The 25,650-nt window shown below is 43.7% G+C and overlaps 4 protein-coding genes across 7 annotated transcripts; 3 read left to right on the forward strand and 1 right to left on the reverse strand.

Annotated features, from left to right (window-relative positions):
• LOC8063969 lies at nt 5,395-10,989 on the forward strand. Of its 2 annotated transcripts, XM_021462982.1 has the most exons (6): nt 5,395-5,875; nt 7,256-7,783; nt 7,925-8,068; nt 8,737-8,977; nt 9,589-10,089; nt 10,255-10,989. In XM_021462982.1, the coding sequence occupies exons 2-6, from the start codon at nt 7,304-7,306 to the stop codon at nt 10,641-10,643; spliced, it is 1,755 nt and encodes a 584-aa protein (XP_021318657.1). In that variant the 5' UTR covers nt 5,395-5,875; nt 7,256-7,303; the 3' UTR covers nt 10,644-10,989. The 2 variants fall into 2 exon arrangements, with proteins under 2 accessions (XP_021318657.1, XP_021318658.1); XM_021462983.1 differs by lacking the exon at nt 5,395-5,875 and having other exon boundaries at nt 7,644-7,783; nt 7,910-8,068.
• LOC8063970 (lecithin-cholesterol acyltransferase-like 4) lies at nt 11,955-16,418 on the forward strand. The gene is made up of 11 exons (XM_002447050.2): nt 11,955-12,824; nt 13,203-13,294; nt 13,458-13,576; nt 13,679-13,814; nt 13,964-14,015; nt 14,331-14,431; nt 14,702-14,884; nt 14,968-15,125; nt 15,477-15,531; nt 15,645-15,698; nt 15,796-16,418. The coding sequence occupies exons 1-11, from the start codon at nt 12,590-12,592 to the stop codon at nt 16,210-16,212; spliced, it is 1,602 nt and encodes a 533-aa protein (XP_002447095.1). The 5' UTR covers nt 11,955-12,589; the 3' UTR covers nt 16,213-16,418.
• On the reverse strand, nt 17,017-17,998 carry LOC8063971 (cysteine-rich and transmembrane domain-containing protein A). The gene is made up of 3 exons (XM_002448481.2): nt 17,811-17,998; nt 17,492-17,711; nt 17,017-17,377 (listed from the first exon to the last, which is right to left on the reverse strand). The coding sequence occupies exons 1-3, from the start codon at nt 17,842-17,844 to the stop codon at nt 17,332-17,334; spliced, it is 300 nt and encodes a 99-aa protein (XP_002448526.1). The 5' UTR covers nt 17,845-17,998; the 3' UTR covers nt 17,017-17,331.
• On the forward strand, nt 21,465-25,357 carry LOC110436524 (APO protein 1, chloroplastic). 3 transcript variants are annotated; one of them, XM_021463705.1, is made up of 7 exons: nt 21,465-21,707; nt 21,825-21,872; nt 21,947-22,066; nt 22,161-22,216; nt 23,047-23,408; nt 23,631-24,723; nt 24,820-25,357. In XM_021463705.1, the coding sequence occupies exons 3-6, from the start codon at nt 22,051-22,053 to the stop codon at nt 24,463-24,465; spliced, it is 1,269 nt and encodes a 422-aa protein (XP_021319380.1). In that variant the 5' UTR covers nt 21,465-21,707; nt 21,825-21,872; nt 21,947-22,050; the 3' UTR covers nt 24,466-24,723; nt 24,820-25,357. The 3 variants fall into 3 exon arrangements, with proteins under 3 accessions (XP_021319380.1, XP_021319378.1, XP_021319377.1); XM_021463702.1 differs by having other exon boundaries at nt 21,493-21,707; nt 21,797-21,872; XM_021463703.1 differs by having other exon boundaries at nt 21,825-22,066.

Consider the following 25,650-nt stretch of genomic DNA (forward strand, 5'->3'; position numbering starts at 1 on the left):
TTAGCAATTTGGAGTCTTAAATATTAATACTACATACTCCCACATCTCATATTTGATTAACTTCAAGAATTATACGAAGTCAAACTATTTTAAGCCGGGGCAAGTTTATAGAAAAGAACAGCTATTTTTGTCCAACTATTTTAAGTCAAACTATATATCTTAAAAATATGATATATACTTTCTCCGTCCACAAATAAATGCACATCTCGTTTCTCGAGGAGTCAAACTTTTTTTAAATTTAACCAAATATAAAAAATATTAATATTTATCATATGTAATATGTATTATTATATTAAGCATGAAATATACTTTTATAATATACTTATTTACAGATATAAATATTGATATGATTTGATATATTTCTAGTCAAACTTTAAAAAGTTTGACTTCTTGAGAAGCGATAGGTGCAAATTTTTGTCTAATAAACACATGTGGAAGAAAATACTAGTATAGATACGTTTCTTTTGTGTGTGCTAGCCAACTTGTATTGATTGGTGAGATTTTTTTTTGTTGTTAAAAAGGAGGGGGTATAGTATATTACCCCATTCTTCCCAAGAAAGATGCAATTTTGAATAGTGTTATGTTTTAGTAGGTCAAATTTGATCAAACTTGTATAAAAAAAACTTATAGAAATATGTAACATTAGATTCGTCATAAAACATACTATTATTATATACTAGTACATAACATTATAATACTACCTAGACATTTGATCAAGTTTTTTGACGAAAATATTTGATCAAAATTTTAGACACTTGAATTGAAAAAATGCACCTAGAATTGTTTTTTTTAAACGGTTGGCATTTTTGGTTCACAACGAACCGAACCCTATCTCTGCGGCATTCCCGAGGCGGCGGCGAAGCGCGTTGGGAAAAGGGCGCGCGATACTGTTCCTGGATACCCAAAAGGGGTACTGCTGGTGCTGGGTGGGTGTCGTCAGAGCAGAGGCTGATCGGTGGCCAATGGGAGCGCGACGTGGCACTGTTGAAGGATGCTCTCTCCGATATGGCGCCAACCGGCAATCACCACCGCGGGGGCGTGGCGTGGCCCCACTGCCAAATGCCAACGCCATGATGGCCGGCCGGTCAAAGGTGGGTGTGGGTGAGGCCGGCCGGCCAGCTGGGAAAGCGAGCATGAGCCACCGCTGGGAACCCTCCTATCTCCGTCGTCCTCTGCTGCCTGCCGCTGCTCGCCGTGGCAGTGCAAAGCAAAGCAAAGCACACGCGGCCAAAGCTCCACGCCGCGCCGGCTGTTCGCACTGACACAGTGGGTATGCATGCATGGAGACATCTCAATGGTCCCGGTTCCTATCCTATCCTGCTTTTTTTCGCTCTTTGCATCTGTCGTATGCTCCTGTCGGCCTCCTCCCCTCCCTGAAGAACGGCAATGCCTTGCCTTGGCCTCCACCGTTACGACTAGTGCACCTAGGAGTCAAGTGCTCAAGTCTCACAGCACTGATAGCAAGCAGACTTGTGGCCGCCCGGCCCGGGTACGTGGAGCAACTGCGGCCACAAGGCAATGGCTGCCTCCAAGCGTCGCCCGGGGATCGAGGGGGAGGGGAGGCGGCCCCCACGGCGGCTGCCTGCTGCAGCCCGGCACTGTCGCGGCCGTTTCAGCCTACAGGAAGGAAGGCCGTTGCTTTCCCGCTCCCACGAGCACGAAATCAATGCTGCCCTGAGAGCCTTTAATAATTTCACCCGATACCATAACAAAACAATCAGCAGATGCAGATGATGCAGCGTCAAAAAAGGCTGAACCAAATCCATGCAATGCAATGCAAGCGTCGCAGTCGCAGTCGCAGATTTTAATTTGCAGCGCAGGAATCGCAGCCTTGCAGATCAAGGCCGAGGAGGGTGGTAGGGGAGTACTCCCATCCCATCCAATGCACAAAACACACAGCAGCTCTGGTTGGTTCTGCGTGCCCTCATGCGCGCCTGCCCTTCCCTGCCTCCTGCGGTGCCGCTGCCATTTTGAGCGAGGCAGAGCTTGTGCTGCTGCCATTTGGTATTATCAATCTTAATGTTTTTTTTTCTACAAATTAGGTTAAAATTTTAAATACGATGGGAGTAGCTTCCCTTCCATAATCTACGCTGTTTCCAAACGTGGCCTATAGAGAGAACGAGATGTTAAACCGCACTAATGCTGAGCCAAATTAATTGCTGCATCATCAGAAATCAGCTGGGCTTCGCTCTCCTCTCCATTAGCGCGGACCACCCAGCGTTGCCGACGACGACGTCTCGCTCTCCCTCTCGCTCTCGGCTCTCGCGGAAGCACAGATATTTTTCCTGAATCCTGACCGCCCGCGAGCATAACAAACAAAGGCCTTATCCGAAACCAGCAGCCCGTTCTGCCCTCTTATCCGATCGATCCATCCGGCATCTTTCTCCGACCCCAATCCATGCGATGGATGGGACGACGACGATGGCGATCGCAAAAACAAAGACCGGCCGGTGTGTACGTTTATTTCCACGGGACGAACGCCAAATCGCCAACAAGCAGCAATACCGAGCGATCGAGATATCGCAAGGTTTTAGAAGCCGCCGTCGGGGCGACCGGCTCCTTCGTGTTTTCCTCTCGTCTGTGTCTCCGGCCTTCGCTCTTAGCACTAGCGATCGATGATGATCGAGCTCCGCCCAGCTTTGATGCCAGCATGCAGCAGCCGGGGCCCGTTCATGTGATACTCTACACTGCTACCTGCTTCTTCTCCATGACCATGCACTACTAGCTGCAGCTAGCGAACCGAAAGCGATCGAGAGGAGTGACGACGCTTTGGACCTGGGACGAGATGGATGGATGGATGGAGACACCGTTTGCAACCATTATATGCCGCGCTACTGCTGCCTTATCATCCTTTGTGGTGGTTTTCCCTGTGCTTTCTCACCTTTTCTACTGGATACACTGCTGCTCGACCGGGGCGCCACACAGATTTCTCATCACCATCATGGTTACCAGGAAAGGAATTGAACCATGGTCTTCGTTCCTCTCAACAGTACTCGTACGGAAAACTCTACGGCAGCAAACACCTTTCGTGGAACGCGTCATCTTAAGCCGTACGAATGTCTGGACACATCCATAGCTAGAGAGTATAAGATGGATTTTTTAAGACTAATTAGTTTATGATTAGACACTAATTATCAAATAAAACAAAAATATTATAGTACCTCTTAAACTTTAATAACCACAACCAAACACACCCTTATCAGTTATCACCCATATGATTGGTTGACTCCTTGGACACAAGATAACATTTATTATTTTGGGAGGGAGAAATACATGAAGTAATCATTTATAAATATAAATATCTAAACATTCTCGTACCCATACGAATCAAAGCAACATGTTACACGTATTTATGCACAACAGTACATAGTTCCCATATATATGGATTTAAACACATAACATTATCGCTAAATAAATCTCTAAACCGCAAGTCATTCAACTAACAACGTAACAAAGCCGAGTGTCCCGCTAGAACACATGCCATCGAGCATGCTCGAAGATCTCAAATCATCTTCGGGCCAGTCTTAATTGTCGACATAATTCACAAACTCAGTCCATAGAACTCTTTGGCATCACATTATTTAGGGCTTGTTTGGCACAGCTCAACTTGACTAGTTCATGAGTGACTTTCTAGGTGAAGCTGAGCTGTTTTGGAGAAAGTGTTTGGCAAAATAGCTTCATCAACTACTTATGCATAGTTGAGAGAGAAATAAGGGAGAAGCTGCAATAAGCTACTTTTTTCTAGCTTTATCCAACTTATGTCTTTGCGAGAGAAGGGGAAAAACAGCTTCACCCATGAAGCTGTTTTGAAAATAAGTATTTGGCAAAAAAAAAACAGCTCACAACAGCTCATGAAGCTGTTGTGAGGTGTACCAAACAGGCCCTTAGAGTTCCAATGTGCTATCTCCAATCCATATACATACGTAAGACGTGGCATACAAAAATATCACAATTCAATGCTGGGCTTGTTTGGATCGCACATGATCAGGTAGATGATCGGCTAGCTAGGCCACGATCTTAGCTCCAGGCGACCAAAACCGAACATCTAAGAACGCTCTTTGGCCCAACAATGGCATTGTTTAGTTCGTGAAGGAAAAAAATTCGCGACACTATAACACTTTTGTTTGTTTGTGGTAATTATTGTCTAACCATGGACTAACTAGGCTCAAAAGATTCGTCTCGTCAATTTCGACTAACTGTGCAATTAGTTTTTATTTTCGTCTACATTTAATATTCCATACATGCGTCTAAAGATTCAATGTGACGGGAAATCTTGAAAAATTTTGGGTTTTTGGGTGGAAGTAAACAAGGCCATAATATTACATGTGCGATGAACCAAATGACTCCTCGAGGCATGACCTTAGGGTTTGTTTAGATCTATTTGCAGTAAAAACTACCAACTAAATAAGTGCTAGTGGATCCAAACAGTCTTGCTAATGGCTAAAGGCATGCTAACAATTAGTTCCATTAGCTGGTCTGGAAATGCTAATAGGTGCTAATAGTTTATATACACCTTCAACTCACTATCCAACCAACTATTAGGTGGATCCAAAAACAACCTCTAGCTAGCTAAAAATTAGCAATTATTAGTTATTAAAACATCTCCAAGAGTCTAGGTAGCATAGAGTTCCACAATAGCCTTTGTATAAGATAGCTAGTGAGGAGGACATGCTATATATGACAAGCGAAAGTTTAGGAATAACAAACTTGCTTTGAACTTTAATTTTTGTTTTAAAAATATAAAAATAGCCTATATAATATGGGTAGCATATATCTGGTGGAGTTGTTCTTAACTAACTAGCTAATTTTTAGTGCTAAATTGCTAATGGATCGCTCTTGGTCTCTAGTATCAAATAGTAAGATTGTAGCATGCTAATTTTAGTAACATGAGAGCATCTCCAAGAGACTAGCTAAAATTATATTCTAAATTATAAGATTTAGCCATTGTGTAAAATAAAAAACTCACTCAAAACATAGAGTTCCACAACAGCTCTTGTATAGGATAGCCAGTGAGGACGACATGCTATATATGACAAGCGAAAGTTTAGGAATAGCAAACTTGCTATTTTAGCAAACCAGATAACACATCTGTTGGAGTTTAACTTTTGCTTTAAAAATATAAAAATAGCATAGACAATATAGATAACATATCTGTTGGAGTTGCTCTGACGTCACCACCCTTTTAGCTGATTTTCAGTTATTGGTTGGTACTCTAAAACATTTCGGTTTATCGCCAACGCCACAAAAAGGTCTCCTCCCACAAACCCTAGCCCGCCGCGGGATGAGAGGACGCCGGAGGGCCACGTGCCGGCGTCTCCCCCGGCGGGCGATCCGGGCCGTCCGTCTCTCCGGGGGGGACATGGACGACTATGCAGCCACACCTCCAGACCAACACGGTGGTCGACACATCACACGGGCGCAACAGTATTAGCTGCTGTTCGTCTCATCTCTGACCCAGTGACCATGATCACCTAGCTAGCCGAGGGAGCTCCGTCCGCCCCTCTCCATCTCCCTCTGCCTCTCTCTTTGCCCACAGCTTCCCGCACCCTCCGGTTCCGCCCCTCTTCACCGGCTCCTCTTCCCTCTCGCTACTCGCTACTCGCTAGGCTCTAGCCCCTGGTCTGGTCCTCCCGCTGTGCCTGTGCGTTCACAGCGGAAGCGCACAGGCGCGAGCAGTAAGGGGCCGCTGGACCGAGGAGGCCGCTGGCTGCTCTGCCGCGCTGCAGCAAGGCTGCAAAGCTGGCGGCTTCTGTCCACCGGGCGTCGCCATAAACAGTGGAGATTCCCATCCCCATTTTCCCAATTATGGATACCCAGCGTCGACCGGGGGAGCACTGCTGAGGCCGCTCGCCCGCCTGCCATTGCTCCCGTCGAGGTAAGCAGAGCGCCTGGAAATGGAATTCCTCCTCCTGTTCCTCAAATCCTACCGAGATCGGATCTCTTGGCCGCCGGCCGTGAGCCCCGGAATGGAGGAAAGGCGGGATCTTGCCAATCTTGGCGGCGCCTTCTCTTGCCTGCCTTGGTTTCCACTTGTCAGGCCGTTTTTTCTCGTTATGCTCTTTTTTGGTTGATCCATGGCTGCATTCGTGAGCCCGCGTAGCTTTCGTCCTCGTTCTACGGGTGGTTGGTTCATCTGTTCGAGGCCCCTCTGTTTTTTTACCCCTTTTCATACCCAAACAGCGGGGAAAGGTTCTTGATGTATGGCAGAGTAGAGCAACAGCCAAGCGGGGTTTATCTTCTTTTGCCTTTTCTTATAGCCCCCTTTCCCCTTTTTTGTTCGATCGTAGTAGCATCGGCTGATTGCTCGTTTTCTTTCTATTTTTTTTACTATAGATAGATAGAAAAGCGTGAGGGTTGCTGGTAATCTGCTTTGGGTGCCGTATGCGATGGAAAGCGAGGTCCCCTCCTTGTGGAGACATTCTTGGAGGCGTGGTCGATGGCTTGCCATTTCTTGCCTTCGGCATTCTTTCAGGTTTGGGGAAATCCCATGGGACGAGCATTGCTCGTCGCCGCACCGCACTCCAGACTTAGCTGCAACAAGTGGCTGATTTTTTTGGCTACTCCATACCAATCCCTGGTGGCGCTTTTTGGGCCTTTTGTTCCTGCTTTTCTCTTTCAAGAAAGTACGTGATGCCCCTGCCCAGCTTCATTTTCACTGCCGGCTACCAAAATTGTGTAGGCCCTACCTTATTCCCCGAAATGAGACTATCATTGCGAGTAGTTGTCATATGGATTTATGCGCAATCCTTGTGATTAAAGAGGGGAATTTGTGCCGTCCCTTAACCTTCATGGCCCTGATTTCATATTGTCAAGTCACCATTGTCTTTAGACAGCAAGAGAGGGGAGGAGACCTGAGCCATGGCTTTTGTGGATTCCTCTTATCTGTTTTATTTCTATACCAGAATATCACACGCCCCATCCAAATGGATTTATTTATTCTTCGTACAGCTCATTGGTGGCGTATACCTATTCTGTAACCTTTCACGATTCACAGACACTAAATTCTGGTTGCTTTGGTTGCGTGGCTCCCCTTGCAATCTTGCAGAATCTATTCCTCAGGAATAACAGCCTGCACCACAACTAGCTGTTTCTTCACATATTCGCTATTTTGACCAAAGTTGCCCCATCCATTGAATCTATAACTTTGAAGCACATTCACAATTACATGCTTTTGAGTCTTTTCCGAGATTTCACACCTTATAGCTTGGTTATTAGCCCTGATCATGTTCTCTGACTTGCTGCTTCTCAATTTTAGGGTCATAGCTTATCCTACATATTGTAGCTCGGCAACCTGTTCAGCAAAATGAGGCCTTCAGATGACAGGGCGCAGCTTTCAGGCTTTGCACAATCAGATGAATCGACACTTGATGTGGAGGGACATTGCTACCATCAACAGTCATTCCCTTGTTCTCCATCAATGCAACCAATTGCTTCTGGGTGCACACACACAGAGAACAGCGCGGCATACTTCTTATGGCCAACATCAAACCTACAGCATTGTGCAGCCGAGGGGCGTGCAAACTACTTTGCCAACCTTTCAAAAGGACTTCTCCCGAAGTCTGGCAAGTTGCCCAAGGGCCAGCAAGCAAATAGCTTGCTTGACCTGATGACTATAAGAGCTTTCCATAGCAAGATATTGCGGTGTTTCAGCCTTGGAACGGCGGTGGGCTTCCGCATCAGGAAAGGGGTTCTGACAGATATCCCCGCAATTCTTTGCTTTGTTGCTCGCAAAGTTCACAAGAAGTGGCTTAATCCGACCCAATGCCTTCCTGCCATTGTTGAGGTAGGGAAACTTTAATTCATATGTATTTTAGATTAGATGATTGGATTAGCCATGCTCCCAAACAATGCTAGTGAGGTTTTGTACTTTGAAATTCTTTTTGTCATGGTCTGAATAGCTATCACTTAGTCGGATCATTGACAGGGTCCAGGAGGTATTTGGTGTGATGTTGATGTTGTTGAGTTTTCATACTATGGTGCACCAGCTCAAACTCCAAAAGAGCAAATGTTCACTGAGCTTGTTGATAAGCTGTGTGGCAGTGATGAATGTATTGGCTCCGGCTCTCAGGTACACTTTTGTTCTTTCTGCATTGATTGGTTTTCAAAATATATATCATGTGGATTAAGCCTAGCATGCTACCATGTGGACTTGTGCAGCGGTGCACAATGATTGTATTGGGCAAAACCATGTACTACTGGTTTGTAAGGGGACCGTTCAATTTTGTCAAGATTCTCAAGATTTACAAGTACAAAGGGATAAATAATTGCACGGCATGGATAAGATTATGCTACGGACTGACAGTTACTTTTTCAGTTATTCCTACCATGCCAGGTGCCTGGCTAAAGGAGCTGCTTTAAATCCTGCAAATGTTAAGTTCATCCAACTGGATGTTCTGAACTTTTTATAAGCTATTAGAACTAGTTCACCCTGTAAAATCATTGCTATAGTGTAGCCGCTAACACATCAAATCATTTGAGATACTGCAAGTCTGCAACTTACTGTTGTTCTCTGGAGCCCAACTCAAATTTGCTTCAAACAGTTGGACTTTTTAGGTGTTGAAGATGTAGACTTTGCTTCCAAAATTGAAACATGCAATTTTTATGTCACATTAGGTTTTGGCAAAAATAGACTTGAATTACTTAAAAGTAGCTGATAAGGATTCTTGGAATGATGCAATGGCAGTAAGGCATGCTTTTGAAAACTTTCTGCTTAGACATCTTGTTTCACTCTTCCAGGTTGCAAGTCAGGACACTTTTGGAACTTTGGGTGCCATTGTAAAACGGCGAACTGGCAACAAGCAGATAGGTTTCCTCACCAACCGACATGTTGCGGTTGACTTGGACTACCCAAACCAGAAGATGTATCATCCATTGCCACCCAACCTTGGGCCTGGTGTTTATCTTGGAGCTGTCGAAAGGGCAACATCTTTCATCACGGATGATGTTTGGTATGGAATCTATGCTGGAACAAACCCAGGTAGAGCAGTTATAAGTTATGTGGTTAGTATAGGAGATTAAGTATTACTTGCAGCTTTAATTGTTCGGTTAATTTTCTGTATATTTACATTTTCATGAGATGACATTATTGCTTGATCTTTTCGTATCAAGCAAGGTTTGACATTTGTGATTCTATATTAACTTTTTCAATCAAATTAACACCAACTTGCTCTTCAGTTTACTACTCGCAAATAAAGTATTGTCTTTTTTTTTTGAGAAAGTAAAATATAACTTAGGATTTTTCTCTGAACAAATAAAAGACTCCCTCGAAAATTACAAACATCATAACAAATCTATTTAGTTTAGAAACATGTTACTTATATGTTTAGATATTTATTTGAAAATACTAGCAAAATCTCATGATTTGAATATTTTTTAGAATATATTCTAGAAGAAATTATTAGTCAAAGATAAACATCAAACCGTGCAAAGGCAAATGTGACAACTATTTTTCACCAGAGGGATTAATCCTTAGTTGGTCATTTTAACCATGCAGTACATTTACCTTATCTGTTGCTTCTGATGATTCCAAATGATGTGCACAATGTTCTAATTCCCAAACATACATGCTATGTTCTAACGAACCTGCAGAGACATTTGTACGTGCCGATGGGGCATTCATCCCATTTGCTCATGACTTTGACATCTCCACAGTCTCAACCACAGTTAGGGGTGTTGGTGACATTGGGGATGTCAAATTTATAGATCTGCAGTGTCCACTTAATAGCCTCATAGGGAGGCAAGTATGCAAAATCGGCAGAAGTTCTGGTCACACAACTGGAACTGTGATGGCTTATGCCCTTGAGTACAATGACGAGAAAGGAATAAGTTTCTTCACTGACCTCCTTGTTGTTGGTGAGAACCGCCAAACGTTTGATCTAGAAGGTGATAGTGGAAGCCTTATTATCCTGACTGGCCAGGACAGCGAGAAGCCGCGTCCTATCGGGATAATATGGGGTGGAACAGCAAACCGTGGGAGGCTAAAGCTTAGGTGTGACCATGGCCCTGAAAATTGGACCAGTGGTGTTGACCTTGGCCGCCTTCTGGATCGTCTTGAACTTGATCTTATCATAACCAGTGAATCACTCAAAGGTTCGTCGTTTTCCTTGTTTTCAGTTATATGTGTTCTACTCATTTTTGCATCCCTTCTCAGTCCACTGCTATGTCCAGAATTATTCTGATTATGAAATCGAATATGTACGCTTCTGTTGTTTTTGTTCCACGATAGATAACTGACAGAATTTATCCTCAATAAAGATGCTGTGCAGCAGCAAAGGCTTGCGATGGTGGCCGCAGCGAACTCTGCTGTTGGGGAGTCGTCAACTGCAGCTGTTCCTGTCCCGGAAGAAAAGGTGGAGGAGCTCTACGAGCCTTTGGGGATTAAAATTGAGCAGCTGCCTCGGCACGACGTTTCAGCCTCTGGGACTGAAGGGGAGGAGGCAGCTGTGGTCAACGTGGAAGAGCGCCAGTTCATCTCAAACTTTGTGGGCATGTCCCCCGTGCGCGGTGACCAAGATGCTCCAAGGCAAATTGCCAACCTGAACAATCCATCAGAGGAAGAGCTCGCCATGTCGCTGCACCTAGGCGACCGGGAGCCCAAGCGGCTTCGCACAGACACAGAATCCGACCTCGACCTGGAGAAGTGAAGCTCTCAGTTCAGCGTCTCTACATTGAGAAGTCATAAGTAGTTCGAAGGAGGTCACCTGTGGTTCAGCAAACTGAACCTGCAGGCTGCAGCCGTAGCTTAAACCAGCAGCTTCCTGGCGCAAGCGTTATCATGTACTATGGTGCAACTTGATTCAGCACTTGTAGGATGTTAGGCGGTATCCCCTGCAGTTTTGCTGTGCTCATGAGACTTGATATGCACAATGCTGAATACCCCTATCATCATAAAACAATGCAGGGATTGATGAAGTGGTCTTGATGACTTTTTCTTTCGTAGTACCATTATCGGTGGAATATTTTCAAGATCAGTAGACCAGCTTCTTGAAACCTTGTGTTTTCAGTTTATGAAGTATTCTTAGAATGCTGTTTTTACCTTAAAACGCATAGCATTTACTATCCCCGTCCCCCAAAACACTTTCTCGATGAGTCAAATAATTTCAAATAATCTATATAAAATTTGTAACATTTAGGATAATGAATAAGTATCATTACATTAATTAAAAATGATTTTTCATAGAAAATCTATTTGAAGACAGACGAAGCTTAAAAAAGCTTTATGACTTATCTGAAATCTACAATTATCTAAAGTCTAGAATTACATTGTTTTGGAACACAGTTACTTTTTTTTTTGGAACAGAGGTAGTACATATTCGTGTGTCCGGTGGGTATATGGATTGGGACTAGAGTACTCCTTTCGTCCCCCCCCCCCCCCCCAACCCCCAACCCCAATATACAATTTGAGGTATATTCTCGGTTAAAATGTCTAAAATAATAGGTTACATATTAATATTTATATTGTTTATATTGTCAAATAAATATATTATTATAAAACTATATTTCATGAGAATCTAATGGTATATAATAAACATTAATATTTTTATGTAAATTTGATTAAACGTAACGTAATTTACTATTATATATTATTTTGAAATTGTATCTTTTTTCGGGGGGGGGGGGGGGGGGGGACGGAGGAGTGAGTACTGTCAACGGAACCAACGGTCCAGATCTAATCGCTAGATCCTCCGTGGAAGCCTCATCAACTAGTAGTAGTATTTTACTTTATTTTCTGTCAGAGAAGCAACTTTGACTGGCATGTTGGTCCAATCCGCAGGGGGTCGCCACGTAACTTCAGCATCGAAGACTTCTCTGGGACGCTTAAACTTTACTTCTGTTCAGTTGGTTTCACGGACGTCTGGGCCCCGCGACATGCGGGGCATCCCTGTCAGTGAGAGAACAAGACCGTGGGGGTGACGGGGCCGCGTGGCCTTCGGTTGCTTCGCGTACCTCCCTCCGGTTTGGCGTTAGAGTACGGGACGGGGAAGCGAAACCCTCACGGCGCCGGAACCCCACCACCTCCCAATTCCGGAAGCGAATAAACGCCACTAGATTCCGGCCGAAGTCCCTACTCCAGCGCCGGCGTCACCCCCGAACCCTGCGGCTTCGTTCGCGCCATCGGAGCTGGTTTGTCTAGAGGGGCTCTGTTGGTGTTCATCTTGTATAGGGGACGGTGGGGGGTGTCAGAGTTGCCGGCGTTTTATTTTGGTCCTTTTCATCCGGTGAGCTGGAGCTTTCTCGCAAATTACTCGCCGCGGCAGCCGACTTGGACTGCATGGGCTTGCTATCTCTGGTTCAATTGGCCCAGCTTGCGCTCTGATTGACTGATCCCCCAAAACTGCGCCGGTGCCTCGCAGCTTGCTGAAATTGCTCATCTTTTCGTCTGGCGATGCAATTTTACAAGCTGATTCTATCCTCGGCTCACCTTGATTTCACTGCAATCTGCTGAAATCGCCCATCTCTCCGGGCCATTGCCGCTCGCTTGATTCGAGGGTTGCCTTGGGGGCCAGTTGCCGCAGGTGGCCGCTACTTGGGTGCTGAATTTGGATACGGAAGTCTTGGGAAGGCGCAACCTTTCCCTTTTCCCCTGACCATGACGTTACTGGAGGAGTTGTTCCGGGCGATAGAGCTCTGGCTTCGGATTGCAAAGGAGCAGGTGCCCTTGGTCGATCCCACCCTTGACCCAGTGTTACTTGTTCCTGGTATTGCTGGCTCCATCCTTGAAGCTGTCGATGAGGAAGGAAACAAGGAGAGAGTTTGGGTGCGCATCCTTGCTGCTGAGCATGAGTTCAGAGAGAAGCTCTGGTCCAAATTCGATGCCTCCACTGGTACAAGCAATGCTCTTGTTCACAAACTATTAATTATATGGTTTATATTCAGTATTTCAGTTGTCTATTACTCTAACGTCTAAAACATTGACTTGCTTATTTTAAATTCTAATGTTATTAATGTATTGAATTACTAATTTTACATGATTTCGAAAAAACTGAATGAAGTTAGAATAATGAAAAAAAGGACACCAACTTGTGTTCTAAAGTGACATGGTCTTCATGAGACAATTGCCATAAAAAAAAGTGGCATCGTCTTTGGCTTTGTGATATGCAAAAGTTTGGCCAATCCTTTTTTATTCATGTTTTTGTCCCTTATGTTTTTAGATTGTTTCCTGTTTCCATGTCATGTGATCTGAAGTTATTCTAATGGAGCAGGTAAAACTGTTTCTGTTAACGAGAAAACAAGAATTACTGTCCCTGAGGACAGATATGGTTTGTACGCCATTGACACATTAGACCCAGACCTGGTAAGACATTACTTCATCTATTTTTTAGTTTTATTGTTGTTTTGTTATAAGTTACGTATCTAGGACTTTGAAGTCATTTGATTACGAAATTGATCCAAGCCCCCATGAAGTGAACAAGCAGTGGCGCTCTGATCTCATGATTTACTCTATCTTGGTTTTGTAGATCATTGGTGATGACACTGTGTACTACTATCATGACATGATAGTGGAAATGATTAAGTGGGGATATCAAGAAGGAAAAACTCTCTTTGGATTTGGTTACGATTTCCGTCAAAGCAATAGGTAAATTAAGCACTTTGTTCTTGTTGTACTGAGTCACTGTTTTCTGAGTTTATGACCACAATTATGTTATCTTTTCCTTGTTGATACTACTCTCTTCTTCAGGCTCTCAGAGACACTTGACAGATTTTCCAAAAAGCTGGAGTCAGTGTACACATCTTCTGGTGGAAAAAAGATCAATCTCATTACCCATTCCATGGGGGGATTACTTGTGAAATGTTTCATCTCTCTGCACAGTGATGTTAGTACTTCTTCATGTATTTTGGATTTTTGGTTGAGATTTGCCATGTTTAACATCATGTGCAGCTGCGCATGTTTAACATCATGTGCAGCTGCGCTATCTTCAAGGTCGTAGCTCCTTTTCTGAATAATGTTATTTTCCTTCTGTAGGTATTTGAAAAATATGTGAAGAGTTGGATCGCAATTGCTGCACCATTCCAAGGTATCACTTGCCTGAGTACCGTTTATATTAAATAATATTGTTCAACATAGAGCATGTTTGAAATAGCTGCTGGATGTCTAACCTGCCTAGTAGCATTAATGACCGCAAATCTCACTTTATACTAAGCAGGTACTATTCAGTATTGTCTTATTTTTTTTTGCCATTGATTCCTAGAAGTCACATGATTAGGCCCCTTTTGTTATTTAAACATCATTTATTCCATACACCCTCATCTTGTGATTTTCCTTGCTCAACGTGTTACCATAAATATCTCTCCTAGGCTGCTATTTTACTTGACAAAGCAACCTGCTGCAGGTGCCCCTGGGTACATAACTACTAGTCTGCTGAATGGAATGTCTTTCGTTGAAGGATGGGAATCAAGATTCTTTATTTCCAAATGGTGTATGCAGAAATTGGTATTCTTTTACATCCTTGCATTCTTTTTTCAACCAATTAGGCAGGAGAGCTGCCGATTATATTAAAAAGAAGAAACCCAGACTGGGTACAACGAAACAACAGGACCTCGAAAGATCTAGCAACAACACAACTGAGCCAACCAAAACAACTAAAAGTACAAAAACAACTAGCAACAAGGCGGGTTGGATTCCACCCCCTGTGTATGTTCATGTGGACACCATATTTTTTGTTTTTTTAGAAAGAATCCTGAAAAAGTTTTTCTGCTTCAGCTACTTGAGTGCCCATCAATCTATGAGTTGCTGGCGAACCCTAACTTCAAGTGGAAAGACACCCCACTGCTACAGATTTGGAGAGAAAATTTGGATAACGATGGCAAGAAAAGTGCCCTGTTAGAGTCATATGAGCCTGAGGAAGCAATTAAGATGATTGAAAAGGCTCTTTCCAGTAATGAGGTGTGTCATTCGCATTTCAAATTATTGGGTAACTCAGCTTACCCTAATGCTCATTCTTTCTGACAATTAAATTGCAATGGCAGATCATTGCTGATGGCATGCATATTCCGGTGCCCCTTAATTTGGATATATTGAATTGGGCAAAGGAAACTTATGATCTTTTAAGCAGTACAAAGCTTCCGGAATCAGTGAAATTCTACAATATTTATGGGATTGATTATGATACTCCACATACTGTCTGGTACATTCTCACCTGGATAGTTCTGATTTTACTTCTAGTTTTCTATTGATATTTAGGTTGAATTATTGGTATTCATAAATGGCTCAATAAACTCGAGCCATGAAGGTCTCAGATTATAGCATGCTATAATGTCAGGACACTTGTATTATCACTGTGAATGATACATGTGTTTCCATTTATACTCGGGAATTGAAAATGTGGTAAAACTGTAACTTGCAGATAGGGATTTATGTCAAGGACTATACACACTAAAGCACGAATATGATGAACACCATCAGTGTAGATGGCTGCTTAGACAGGATGTTCACATATTCGCCTTATAAGTTACTAATGTATGCTTGTCTTTGGCAGCTATGGCAGTGAAAAGCATCCGGTTTCAAATCTTAGTCACCTCTTATATGCTCAGGTTAGTTCTTTTGGTTATTGTTGTGTTCTGTGATTTCATTTTTTTGTAACAATGAATCCCCAGTTTATAATGTGTGATGATCTGAGCCATGTTTTTTGTCCCCATCTTTTCAGGGAAAATATGTCTATGTTGATGGTGACGGGTCTGTTCCCACAGAATCAGCAAAGGTCTGATATTATTGGCGTTTTGCTTTATAATTTGGGGATATGAAGCAAAGCTCTGTTGAGAAAATTCAGGGAAGTGTTTTATTTTTCCTTTTTACAGGCAGACGGATTTGATGCAGTAGCAAGAGTTGGTGTTGCTGCTGACCACCGGGGAATCGTCTGCAGTCACCATGTGTTCCGGATCGTCCAGCACTGGCTGCACGCAGGAGAACCTGACCCGTTCTATGACCCGCTGACCGACTACGTTATACTCCCAGCACTCTATGACATAGAGAAGCATTGTGAGAAACATGGGGATGTCATGTCAGTTACGGAGGACTGGGAGATCATCTCCCAGAGTGACGGCAGGACCACGAGGCCAGGTGAGCTTCCTCCTATGATCAGCACACTGACCACTAGTCGGGAAGGCAAGGAGGGCACACTGGAAGAGGCACAGGCCACCGTGGTCGTTCACCCAGAGAAACAAGGGCGGCAGCATGTGGAAGTTAGGGCTGTGGGTGTCAGCCATGGTGGCTAAGCTGGAGGAACCACGTTGGTTGTATATCTAGCAGCTAAAACCTCTGGGCACGCACTGTAAAATTGGATGTACATATGGCTGTGACCCTAGGAAATCTGTGTTTAGAACTATAAATGTTCATGAAAAACTTGTAAAAATGTAAAGAACAAAAAAACACAGGTCCTATTTTTTTCTTTTAAAATAGAAAATGGTAAAGTATTTCATTACTTTGAAGGCACATTACATATGTGGGGCAGAGCTGTCGTCCCCATTGGAGAGTTTTGAGAGATTAGCTTGTCTTGACTGCTTATATAGCAAGTTGTTGGCTACTTTGTGTGGTGTGTTAGGTGACTCTTGCAAATTCAGTCGCACAGTGGACGTAGTGTTCAATTGCCTGAGTGCTGGTTATGAATACAAAGAGGAAAGTGGAAGGACGTGTTTGGCTACAACTCCTGTCGCCAAGAATATTAATTTGCTAATTAAATGTGTTGAAAATTGCACATATTGAAGAGTACAGCAAATGTACTATCTGTTCTATGACTTACACTACATAAATTTTTTTTATTTATTTTGGTAATTAGCTCTGCTGGATATGCCGATGTATTTTGTTTGGGCGTGCAGCATATTCGGCACCTGTGCAGAAATTGCCAGCTTTGTCCAATAGGTTTAATCGCTTGTCTGGTCTTTCTTTGCTTTGGACTTGATGACTTTCTTTGCTTTGGACTTGATGACAGTCTGGTACGATTACACTTGTTGTACCCAACTGGACGCTGAGAAATTAACATCCATCGACCAACCACATACGCACAACTAGGCCATGCAGAGTCATCGAAGGAGACAATGAGGATTGAAGAGTACGGCGATAATAAGGAACAAACCGAGTACAAATACAAATCTGATCGAAAATGTTTTCAGAGCTCAAGCGCACACGCACATGAACACCAGAAAATCCCAGCTGGTTTAACTAGTGAAGTCCATGCATGATTATAGATTCATTGCACGGGAAAAACATACACAAGATGGAGATGGAAACAAAGATGCATCATAATCATGATTCAGAAAAACAGCTCCACGCATTCGCCTGACTGCAGGATGAATCTGGACGCGCCATCCCCATGCATCCCTGACGGCAACTCAGTCTCAGAAGCACATGTCGAGCATGCAGCAGCAGCAGAGCGCGGCCAAGCTGCAGATCGTAATCAGAATCAGAGACGTTATTAGTCAAGTATTTAGAAGCGATGAGTGAAACTGAAAACGCTGAAGTGGCATGCAGCGGGCAGGTAGATAGACGGATCCTTACCATCCTTTCAAGAAGCCGTCGTTGCTGCCGCCCTTGGAGTCCTGCTGCTGCTGCTGCGGTGGCGGCGGCGGCGGGTACCCGCCGGCGGCCATGGGTGGCGGCGCGCCGTAGGCAGGCGGCGGGTACGCCTGCTGGCCCGGCGGAGGGTACGCCTGCTGGCCCGGCGGAGGGTACGCCTGCTGGCCCGGCGGAGGGTAGGCCGTGCCCGGCGGCGGGTAGGCTGCAGAGGCAACACAACCGAAGCAAACCGATCAGAGCGAGCTGCAACAATAAAGATTACATCTTGATGAAGAAACCTCGTGTCACAAGTACTACATACCGGCGGTGCCGGGAGGAGGAGCCTGGTAGCTCATGGCCGGTCGGCGAGGAGCTGGATCGGCGATCGGTGCAACGCAGGCGGCCGGGGTGGGGGGAAGCCGGCCGAGCAGGAGGCGATGATCGACAAGGAGGCAAGGATGGCGGATGGAGCCAGAGGCGGAGGCACTTTAATTTATAGCCACGGCGCCGAGCTGCAAGCCGTCGCTAAAATTTGCTTAGGCCTTGTTCAGTTGGCAAAAACCGGTGAAAAACGACACGGTAGCACTTTCGTTTTTATTTGACAAACATTGTCCAATTATAGAGTAACTAGGCTCAAAAGATTCATCCCGCGGTTTACAGATGAACTGTGCAAATAGTTTTTGTTTTCATATATATTTAATGCTCCATACATGTGCCGCAAGATTCGATGTGACGGGAAATCTTGAAAAATTTTGCGAACTAAACAAGGACTTAGGCGCGTTGAGTTCGAGGAGGAACGCCGCGCGCGTGACAAGCAGCGCGTTCAGATTCAGAGAGGCGCCTGGTTTTGAAATCCATAAAATATTATTTTACTAAAAAAATATTATAGTAAGTATAGATATCTAGTGTATCTTTCTATCTATCTCTATATCTATAGTATTTATATTCTCCCTAATATTAAAATAAGAATATATTTCCTTGCTCTTTTATCGGTCCATCCCACCGTACATTTTTTTAAACAAAAAAAGAAAGGCTATTTGCTACTCAATTAAGAAGAATAAAAATTCATACAACAACATGATCCCACCAATTCCCCTATTCGTTTCACTGAAATTTGATTTATATTAATGCTTATGTTAAAAAGTTACGAAAGAAAAACACCATTATAAGATGCATTAGCACATATGTTGTGATTGGCTTATGGCTTGTTTTTTTTTAGAAAAAAGAAAATATTCATAGAGGTGGGGGTCGCATATGCCTGCCTCCTATATTAGCCTAGTGGACTGTCCTCTCCTTATGCTAGCCCTTACTGTTTGGCAAGTAACTGATAAGTCATAACAGAAAGTACTGTGATTTGTTGTTTGAGAAAAACATTGCTAAATGGCTACAAATTCGTCTTCCATGGTCCACATCCACAAACATGCTAATTAAGCAACACGCGCATGCGGAGGCGCTGCGCATCGGTTTGCTCACGACGCAACAAGAAACCCTAGCTAGTCGGTTTCAGATTATTGCCCAGTGTCCACCAAGCACCAGCATCATCCTTTTTTTTTCAAAGATGGATCAATAGTTTCAATAACATTGGTGGGCGCGCCAAGGATCGGAAGAGCTACAGTAGTGTCTTGAACCGGCCGCGACCAGCACTCGTCCCCCGTCTCTGTCGACTGTCGTCGTTGCGCGCGGTTCATCGTTGAGGAAACAAACTCCGTCGATCAATCAGAGTGATCATCGGTTGCAGCTTGCATGCAGTGGATTTAATTTAACACTAGTACGTCACTACGTCTACTACTGGTATAATACACATCCTTAATTATTCCTTAACCACTAAGCATCCACCCATCATCCGGTCATGCACGCGGCTTCGGGTTAATGACTGAGCTGAGCGTAGGCAGCGCGTCGATCTGTTTGTCTTTTCCTTCTGGACGCTCCTACGGTTACTACTAGGGTTCATCAGTTACTACCCTTTCAAACTGCTCCACTATTTCCTCTCACGCAGTCACGTTACCACACAAGCCTCCGAAGTCCAATCGAACCAGGTTCTAGATCGGTTAGGTGAAAGGCTTGGGGTTCCGAGCCCTTTTTTTTGTTTGATTGATTTATTTACTTGCTATATGTTTATTATAGCAATTATAAACATATATGGTCTTTCGGACTAGACTAGCACCAATAATTTTTGGTGTTCACTACTAAAGGGCCTGTTTAGTTTCTTATAGAATACAAAATGTAAAATCTTAACTACTTTAGAATGATAAAATGCAAAAATTTTTAGGGTTAATTTAGTTCCATTCAAAATGTAGAATTTTTTGCTCTTATTATGGCCACTTGAGGCTCGTTTGGGCTTTTTTTTTTGACAAAATGGAGAATGACAACCATTTTGCTAAAATTTTTGCATGGTGTTTAGTTCCATTATACAAAATAATAGACCAAAACCTAGAATTTTTCATGATGAAAAGGAAACTAAACATTCCCTAAACCTGATCTTGGATCACCAAAGCTGATAGGGAGTTTAGATCATAATTTTGGACACAAACTCAAATAGGTGACCGGTCTGGCCCATGCACGTGCGCACAATGATGGGCCACCGGAGATGAAGATGGAGACGCCAACGTCTAACTAGGGTTCCGACAGGGCGAAGGGGGGAGGGGGTGACACGACGAGAGTGATGGGTTTAAGGGCGACGAGCGAGGCGGTGGGGGATCACCGGTTGGGCGGGGTTAGTGGCATCACAACAGTGCTAGCCGACGAGCTGTTGTGGGGCGGATTCGACGAGGGGGGAGGGGCAGGTTGTGGGTGGCGCGGTGAGGCGACTTGCGCATCGATGGTTGAGGCTAGGGTAGGGAGGGGGAGGGGGAGGACAACACATTGCCTTATATTTAGGGTGGGTCTTGGGCTAAAGATTTTGTTCTGGCTCGATCCAAATCTGATATGATCCATCAATCAAGCCTATTCTTGACATCTTTTTCGAGGTCAAAATTGATGACTAATGCATCTCTAACATTCAAAGCTTTATTTTCATTAATAGTATCTCAGGCCTATAGAAAACATGTTTTTTCATAAAAAATGTTTAGAATTTTTTATAGAAGTTAATTCAATTTTACATGAAAAACGTAGGATTTATGAAACTTTACCATGTTCTAAAGGGAACAATTAAGCTTTGTGGTGGCCCAAATCAAAATACTCCCAATAAAAAGGATTTTTGTTTCCTCTTTGAGCAGGGAATCAAATACAAATGCCAACAGGAAACGTAAAAAAACGAATAAACGCAGATGTGTCCCTTTTGGTTTTGTTGACTTTGCAGTCCATATGATCTAGGCAGTTCTACTATGTGCCGACCTCTTGACATGGTTAAGGAAAATCATTTCCATCCGTTCGCTTCAAGTTTCAAAACCGTTTGTTTATGCATCCATCTTTCATGGTGTCACGTCAACCGGCAGGGTGAATCAGACTATGCTGATAGTTCAAAGGTAAATTGGACTATAAATATTTGTTTCTAAAAAATTAGTTAATATTTCACTCCTATATGGTTTAATATTAGGAAAATCATAGAAAAATTGTTTCAGCTTTGAAAATTATAAAACAACTTTCTTATTTTTTATTAAATCATATTCTATATTATGGTGCCTATATTAAAATTACTTGAATCTTCTATGGACTCCTTTGGATGGTTATTTTTCTAATAGATGCTGGCGGTATCCCAAAGATTCAAATAGTTATAACCTAGGCACCACAAAGTACAAAACTATTTAAAAAAATGAAAGCGGTTTTGTAAATTTTCAAGTTACAAAACAAAACTGTTACAAATTTTCCAAGATCAAGTCAGATTTTAGGATTTTTAATCGTAATTTTTTTTTAAAAAAAGAAACATCTGTAGCCCGAATAAACAGCCCATACAGGCCCAAACTCCACAGCCCAATTAACCTCCGAGGCTCCGACCAAAAGAGGCCCGTGAAGACTCCAGTGTCAACGGGAGGATATTTTTAGCCCCCCTTCTCAATTTCCTTCTCATCCCCAACCTCTCGGTTTCGCTGGTCGGCGGCAACCCGGCTACCGGAACGGCCACCGCGGGACGTCGCCAAGCCTCCTTCCCCTGCGCGCCTCTATTGGATAGTGTTTTTCTTCTTCGTTCACCCCGCCTGGCCCGACCGCCGCCGCCGCCTTACTCCTAGCTGCCCAGGTCTCTGTCGGACCCTTTGCCGGCGACGAGCACCCACCAGACCAGGTTTGCTCGCCCCACTCTCTTCCCTTCCTTCTGTGCAAAACTGAGCACCCGAACCATGATTTAAGCTAATTATAAACTGACCTCGCTAGGCGAGGGATGGCTGCGGCGATGGTCTAGGCACCGGTGCTTGTCCTCGTCCCCTCCACAGCTCCACCAGCGGCCCAGGTTCGAACTTCAAGTAACAAGCTGCCCACCCGCGTGACCATGTCCTTTATTCTGTCCGCCCCTGCCTGAAGTAGGTAGGTCGACCTGCGCCAATGCACTGACCACAAGGGGGATACATTCTTCGGCGAAGAATAGTCTTAGGCCCCGAACCTTTTTTGGGGGGACTCGAGCTATTGCAATGGAGATTGTGAACAGTAGGTTTCATTACCGTCTCAGCATTTTATTAGTTATGGCAGTTGAAATCGTGTATTGCCACCTTCTTGCATTTACTTTTTGGTCCTGATTTAGGTGTTTACTTCGGCTTCATAGGCGTCAGCACAACTAGAATAAACAAGACAGTGAAGGTACCTAATTCATGCCATGGCTTTGCAGTTAGTTTTGTTCAGTTATGAATGCGTTATAGGGCTTGTTTAGATCCAAAATTTTTTTGGATTTTGACATCATAGCATTTTCGTTTTTATTTGACAAACATTATCTAATCATGGAGCAACTAGGCTTAAAAGATTCCTCTCGTGATTTACAGGTAAACTGTGCAATTAGTTATCTTTTTTATCTATATTTAATGTTCCATGCATGTGCCGCAAGATTCGATGTGATGGAGAATCTTATAAAGTTTTGGGTTTTTGGGTGTATCTAAACAAGGCCTTAAGCACACACAAAAAAGAGGAAGCCTGAAACTTCATGCAAGTTAGGTCATTTAACACACAGTGTGCCATACTGTCTTTCTATGTGATCAAAGGGGAGGTTCTTCCATTTATTTTTGTGCAGTTCGTTGCAATGAAATACTTTGTCAATATCTGTCACATGCAGTTTGACGTCAGTATTATGCCCTGATCTTCCTTATACTATGGTCTATGGGGTCTGCTGAAGGATAGGTTGCCTTTACCTGGAAACTTTGTCCAACCGGCTTGCAAGATAAACAGCTCTGGCAGTTGTGTAGCCATTTTACATTGTTGATGCATTGTGTTTCCATGCTTGTTTCAGTGTCATTTTGGAAAGGACACATGGATTTTGATTTATGAGTTCCTCATTCAGCTTGCACTAGTTATGACTACTATGTATGGCAGTTAATCTTCAGAAATAATATGTCGATCTCTCTCAGTCTTTGTGGTTTTGTGGAATGGTCTCAATATACATACTTTTTACATCTGTCCTGTTTTGTTTACATGTTCAGGTAGGATCCCAACCACACCAGATTGGCTGGAAGCTAAGAAGGACATGTTGCGAGTACTCTCCTGGTACTTCTAGAAAGAAGCAGGAGAAGTATGAGGAACAACCACAGAACGTCGATCTTCCAGAATTACATCCAAAAAACAAAAAGAAACCCTTTCCTGTTCCTATTAAAAAGATGTTGCAAGCTTCTCGGCGAGATAAGAGGCTTGCACAAATGCATATAGAGAAGCCTCTTGAACCCCCAAAGAATGGTTTGCTTGTGCCAGAGCTTGTTCCGGTTGCTCATGAAGTCCTTGATAACTGGAAAGTGCTCATCAGAGGGCTATCTCAACTTCTGAATGTTGTTACAGTTTATGGCTGCAGGTAACTAAATAAATGCTTCAGTATACCAGCAGCTGTTATTACAAGCAGTAGTATCATGGTGGTGTGTGCGTGCGTGTGTGTATGCATCATGCTTGTAGGTGCCAAAAAAAAAAGAGCAGTATTATATGAACACACTTTTACATAGGCATGCATGAAATCAGCATTGTCTGCAAGGATTTGCCAAGTATCCTGAACTTTTGTTGGTGGCTGGTGATTTTGCAGAAAGTGCCCTCAAGTTCATGTTGGTCCAGTTGGCCACCAGATCCAAGACTGCTACGGTTCAGGAAGCCAGCGTCGGAACAGTCATCACTCTTGGGCCAGAGGTTCCATCAATGATGTCCTCATCCCAATTGAGTCTTACCATCTTTTTGACCCATTTGGACGGAGAGTGAAGCATGATACTAGGTTTGATTATGACAGGATTCCAGCAATTGTTGAGCTATGCATTCAGGCTGGTGTTGACTTACCACAATATCCCTCAAGGCGACGGACTGCTCCTGTCCGGATGATAGGCAAGAAGGTGATTGACCGTGGTGAGTTTGTTGATGAGCCTAAGCCACACCGGTCAGAAGACTGTGTATCTCTACTTGCTGAGCTCGACACATTCAACAACCAACAAGGCCAGTCGCCTTCACCATCAAATGTGCAAGAGCTCGCCGAGAGGACACTGAAAGCATACCTCAATGTTCGGCGAGGCGTTGAGCAGCTGATGAGCAAGTACACTGTGAAAGCATGTGGGTACTGCTCTGAGGTCCATGTCGGTCCATGGGGCCACAATGTGAAGCTTTGCGGGGCTTTCAAGCACCAGTGGCGAGATGGCAAGCATGGGTGGCAGGACGCGGTGGTTGATGAGGTCATCCCTCCCAACTACGTGTGGCATGTTCCTGACCCCAGTGGCCCTCCTCTCAGATCCTCTCTCAGGAGTTTCTATGGCAAAGCTCCAGCTGTCGTGGAACTGTGTGTGCAGGCAGGGGCTGAAATACCTGACGAGTATCGGCCCATGATGAGGACTGACATTGTCGTCCCAGACTCTGAGGAAGCTCGGATGGCTGCATAACAACAATGTTATGCTTCTACTTCTACCATGCACCCTGCAGTTCCTACTTCTACCCTGCAATTCTTGTCCAGAGTACAGATTCCAACCAAAGGTGCCACTTTCCAGGCATGCTGTGATGGTGGGGCTCTTAGTCCTGTGGTATTGCTCAGGGTGCAGCAGATGCATAGTTTGTACGTATAATATAAGTAGCATAGCTAAATCATGATCTATCAGAATTTAAAACTGAGTTGAAGATCTGGTTTAAGTATTCGTTGAAAGGTGATCCCCAAATATCCTGTATTCCTTGCCAACGCCTTTTCAGCGATTCCATTTAATTCATCTCTCTTATGAACCAGTGGACTTCTACTTTTGTAGGTTTAACGCATGAACCAAGGACGCAATGACAAGCTTGATAGCCTGAAAGTGAAAAGGGATGGTCTTTGCAACATGTATAATTGCAACATGTATAATGTCCATCCCATCTTGTTTATTGGCCGCAGCTGCTTTATTCCTACCTATGCTAGACTGTGAGGCACTTAGAATGCTCAGGCGTCACCATACAGATGGGTTTCTGCTTTCTCCATTGGTACAATTGTGAGCTAATGCTTTGGATTAAACTAATCACAGCGGTTTGTTCGGGTATTTGTGCGCCTGGCTGTAGTTAATCATGGACTAAAAGCCTTCCTATGCACTTGTGCCCGTCCCCAGATCGACACTTTGGGGGTATGGCTACATGTATAGTCCTAACAGATTGTCGGCATATTGTGTTCTCCTTTTTGCTGTATACTAGTACTTTGTAACATGCATGCAGAGGCTACTTATTCAGTGCCGTTCGCTAATTGTGCCTATGAAATGTTTTGAGCTGTATATGGAATGGATGGTGATAAATAAATGAGCCATATCGAAAGATCCATCCATGTGTGGTCAGCTGTATGCAGAGAAATCCTATAGCTTACAGCATTTGCAATAGTAACTTATGTGACAAGCTTGTCAGCTTGCATTTGAACTTCATTGCTTCAGAATTTCATAATAGGAACCTTCATGTTGCATTATTAATTTGTACGAAATGGATGATAGGCGTGAACGTTTTCTCATTTTCTGCATGTCATATTATTAACCGGCAAGTTGATCCGCGCATTTGAGTGGCTATGTTTGTGTAGTTTAATCTTTTAACACTTTAACATTGTTATATATTTGATAAAAAGA

Source organism: Sorghum bicolor, chromosome 6 (genome assembly GCF_000003195.3).
Source record: "Sorghum bicolor cultivar BTx623 chromosome 6, Sorghum_bicolor_NCBIv3, whole genome shotgun sequence".
NCBI lineage: Eukaryota > Viridiplantae > Streptophyta > Magnoliopsida > Poales > Poaceae > Sorghum > Sorghum bicolor.

What these genes read in the sequence shown, in the direction of transcription:
- LOC8063969 (XM_021462982.1), top strand. Translation starts at nt 7,304, where the DNA reads ATGAGGCCTTCAGATGACAGGGCGCAGCTTTCAGGCTTTGCACAATCA. An exon ending in GTATTGGCTCCGGCTCTCAG is followed by an intron (nt 8,069 to 8,736) that starts GTACACTTTTGT and finishes TCACTCTTCCAG; the next exon opens with GTTGCAAGTCAGGACACTTT. An exon ending in CTATGCTGGAACAAACCCAG is followed by an intron (nt 8,978 to 9,588) that starts GTAGAGCAGTTA and finishes ACGAACCTGCAG; the next exon opens with AGACATTTGTACGTGCCGAT.
- LOC8063970 (XM_002447050.2), top strand. Translation starts at nt 12,590, where the DNA reads ATGACGTTACTGGAGGAGTTGTTCCGGGCGATAGAGCTCTGGCTTCGG. An exon ending in TCATCTCTCTGCACAGTGAT is followed by an intron (nt 13,815 to 13,963) that starts GTTAGTACTTCT and finishes TTCCTTCTGTAG; the next exon opens with GTATTTGAAAAATATGTGAA. An exon ending in AGGCTCTTTCCAGTAATGAG is followed by an intron (nt 14,885 to 14,967) that starts GTGTGTCATTCG and finishes TTGCAATGGCAG; the next exon opens with ATCATTGCTGATGGCATGCA.
- LOC8063971 (XM_002448481.2), bottom strand. Translation starts at nt 17,844, where the DNA reads ATGAGCTACCAGGCTCCTCCTCCCGGCACCGCCG. An exon ending in TCCTCCTCCCGGCACCGCCG is followed by an intron (nt 17,712 to 17,810) that starts GTATGTAGTACT and finishes TTGCCTCTGCAG; the next exon opens with CCTACCCGCCGCCGGGCACG. An exon ending in GACGGCTTCTTGAAAGGATG is followed by an intron (nt 17,378 to 17,491) that starts GTAAGGATCCGT and finishes TACGATCTGCAG; the next exon opens with CTTGGCCGCGCTCTGCTGCT.
- LOC110436524 (XM_021463703.1), top strand. An exon ending in GAATAAACAAGACAGTGAAG is followed by an intron (nt 22,217 to 23,046) that starts GTACCTAATTCA and finishes TTACATGTTCAG; the next exon opens with GTAGGATCCCAACCACACCA. An exon ending in GTTACAGTTTATGGCTGCAG is followed by an intron (nt 23,409 to 23,630) that starts GTAACTAAATAA and finishes GTGATTTTGCAG; the next exon opens with AAAGTGCCCTCAAGTTCATG.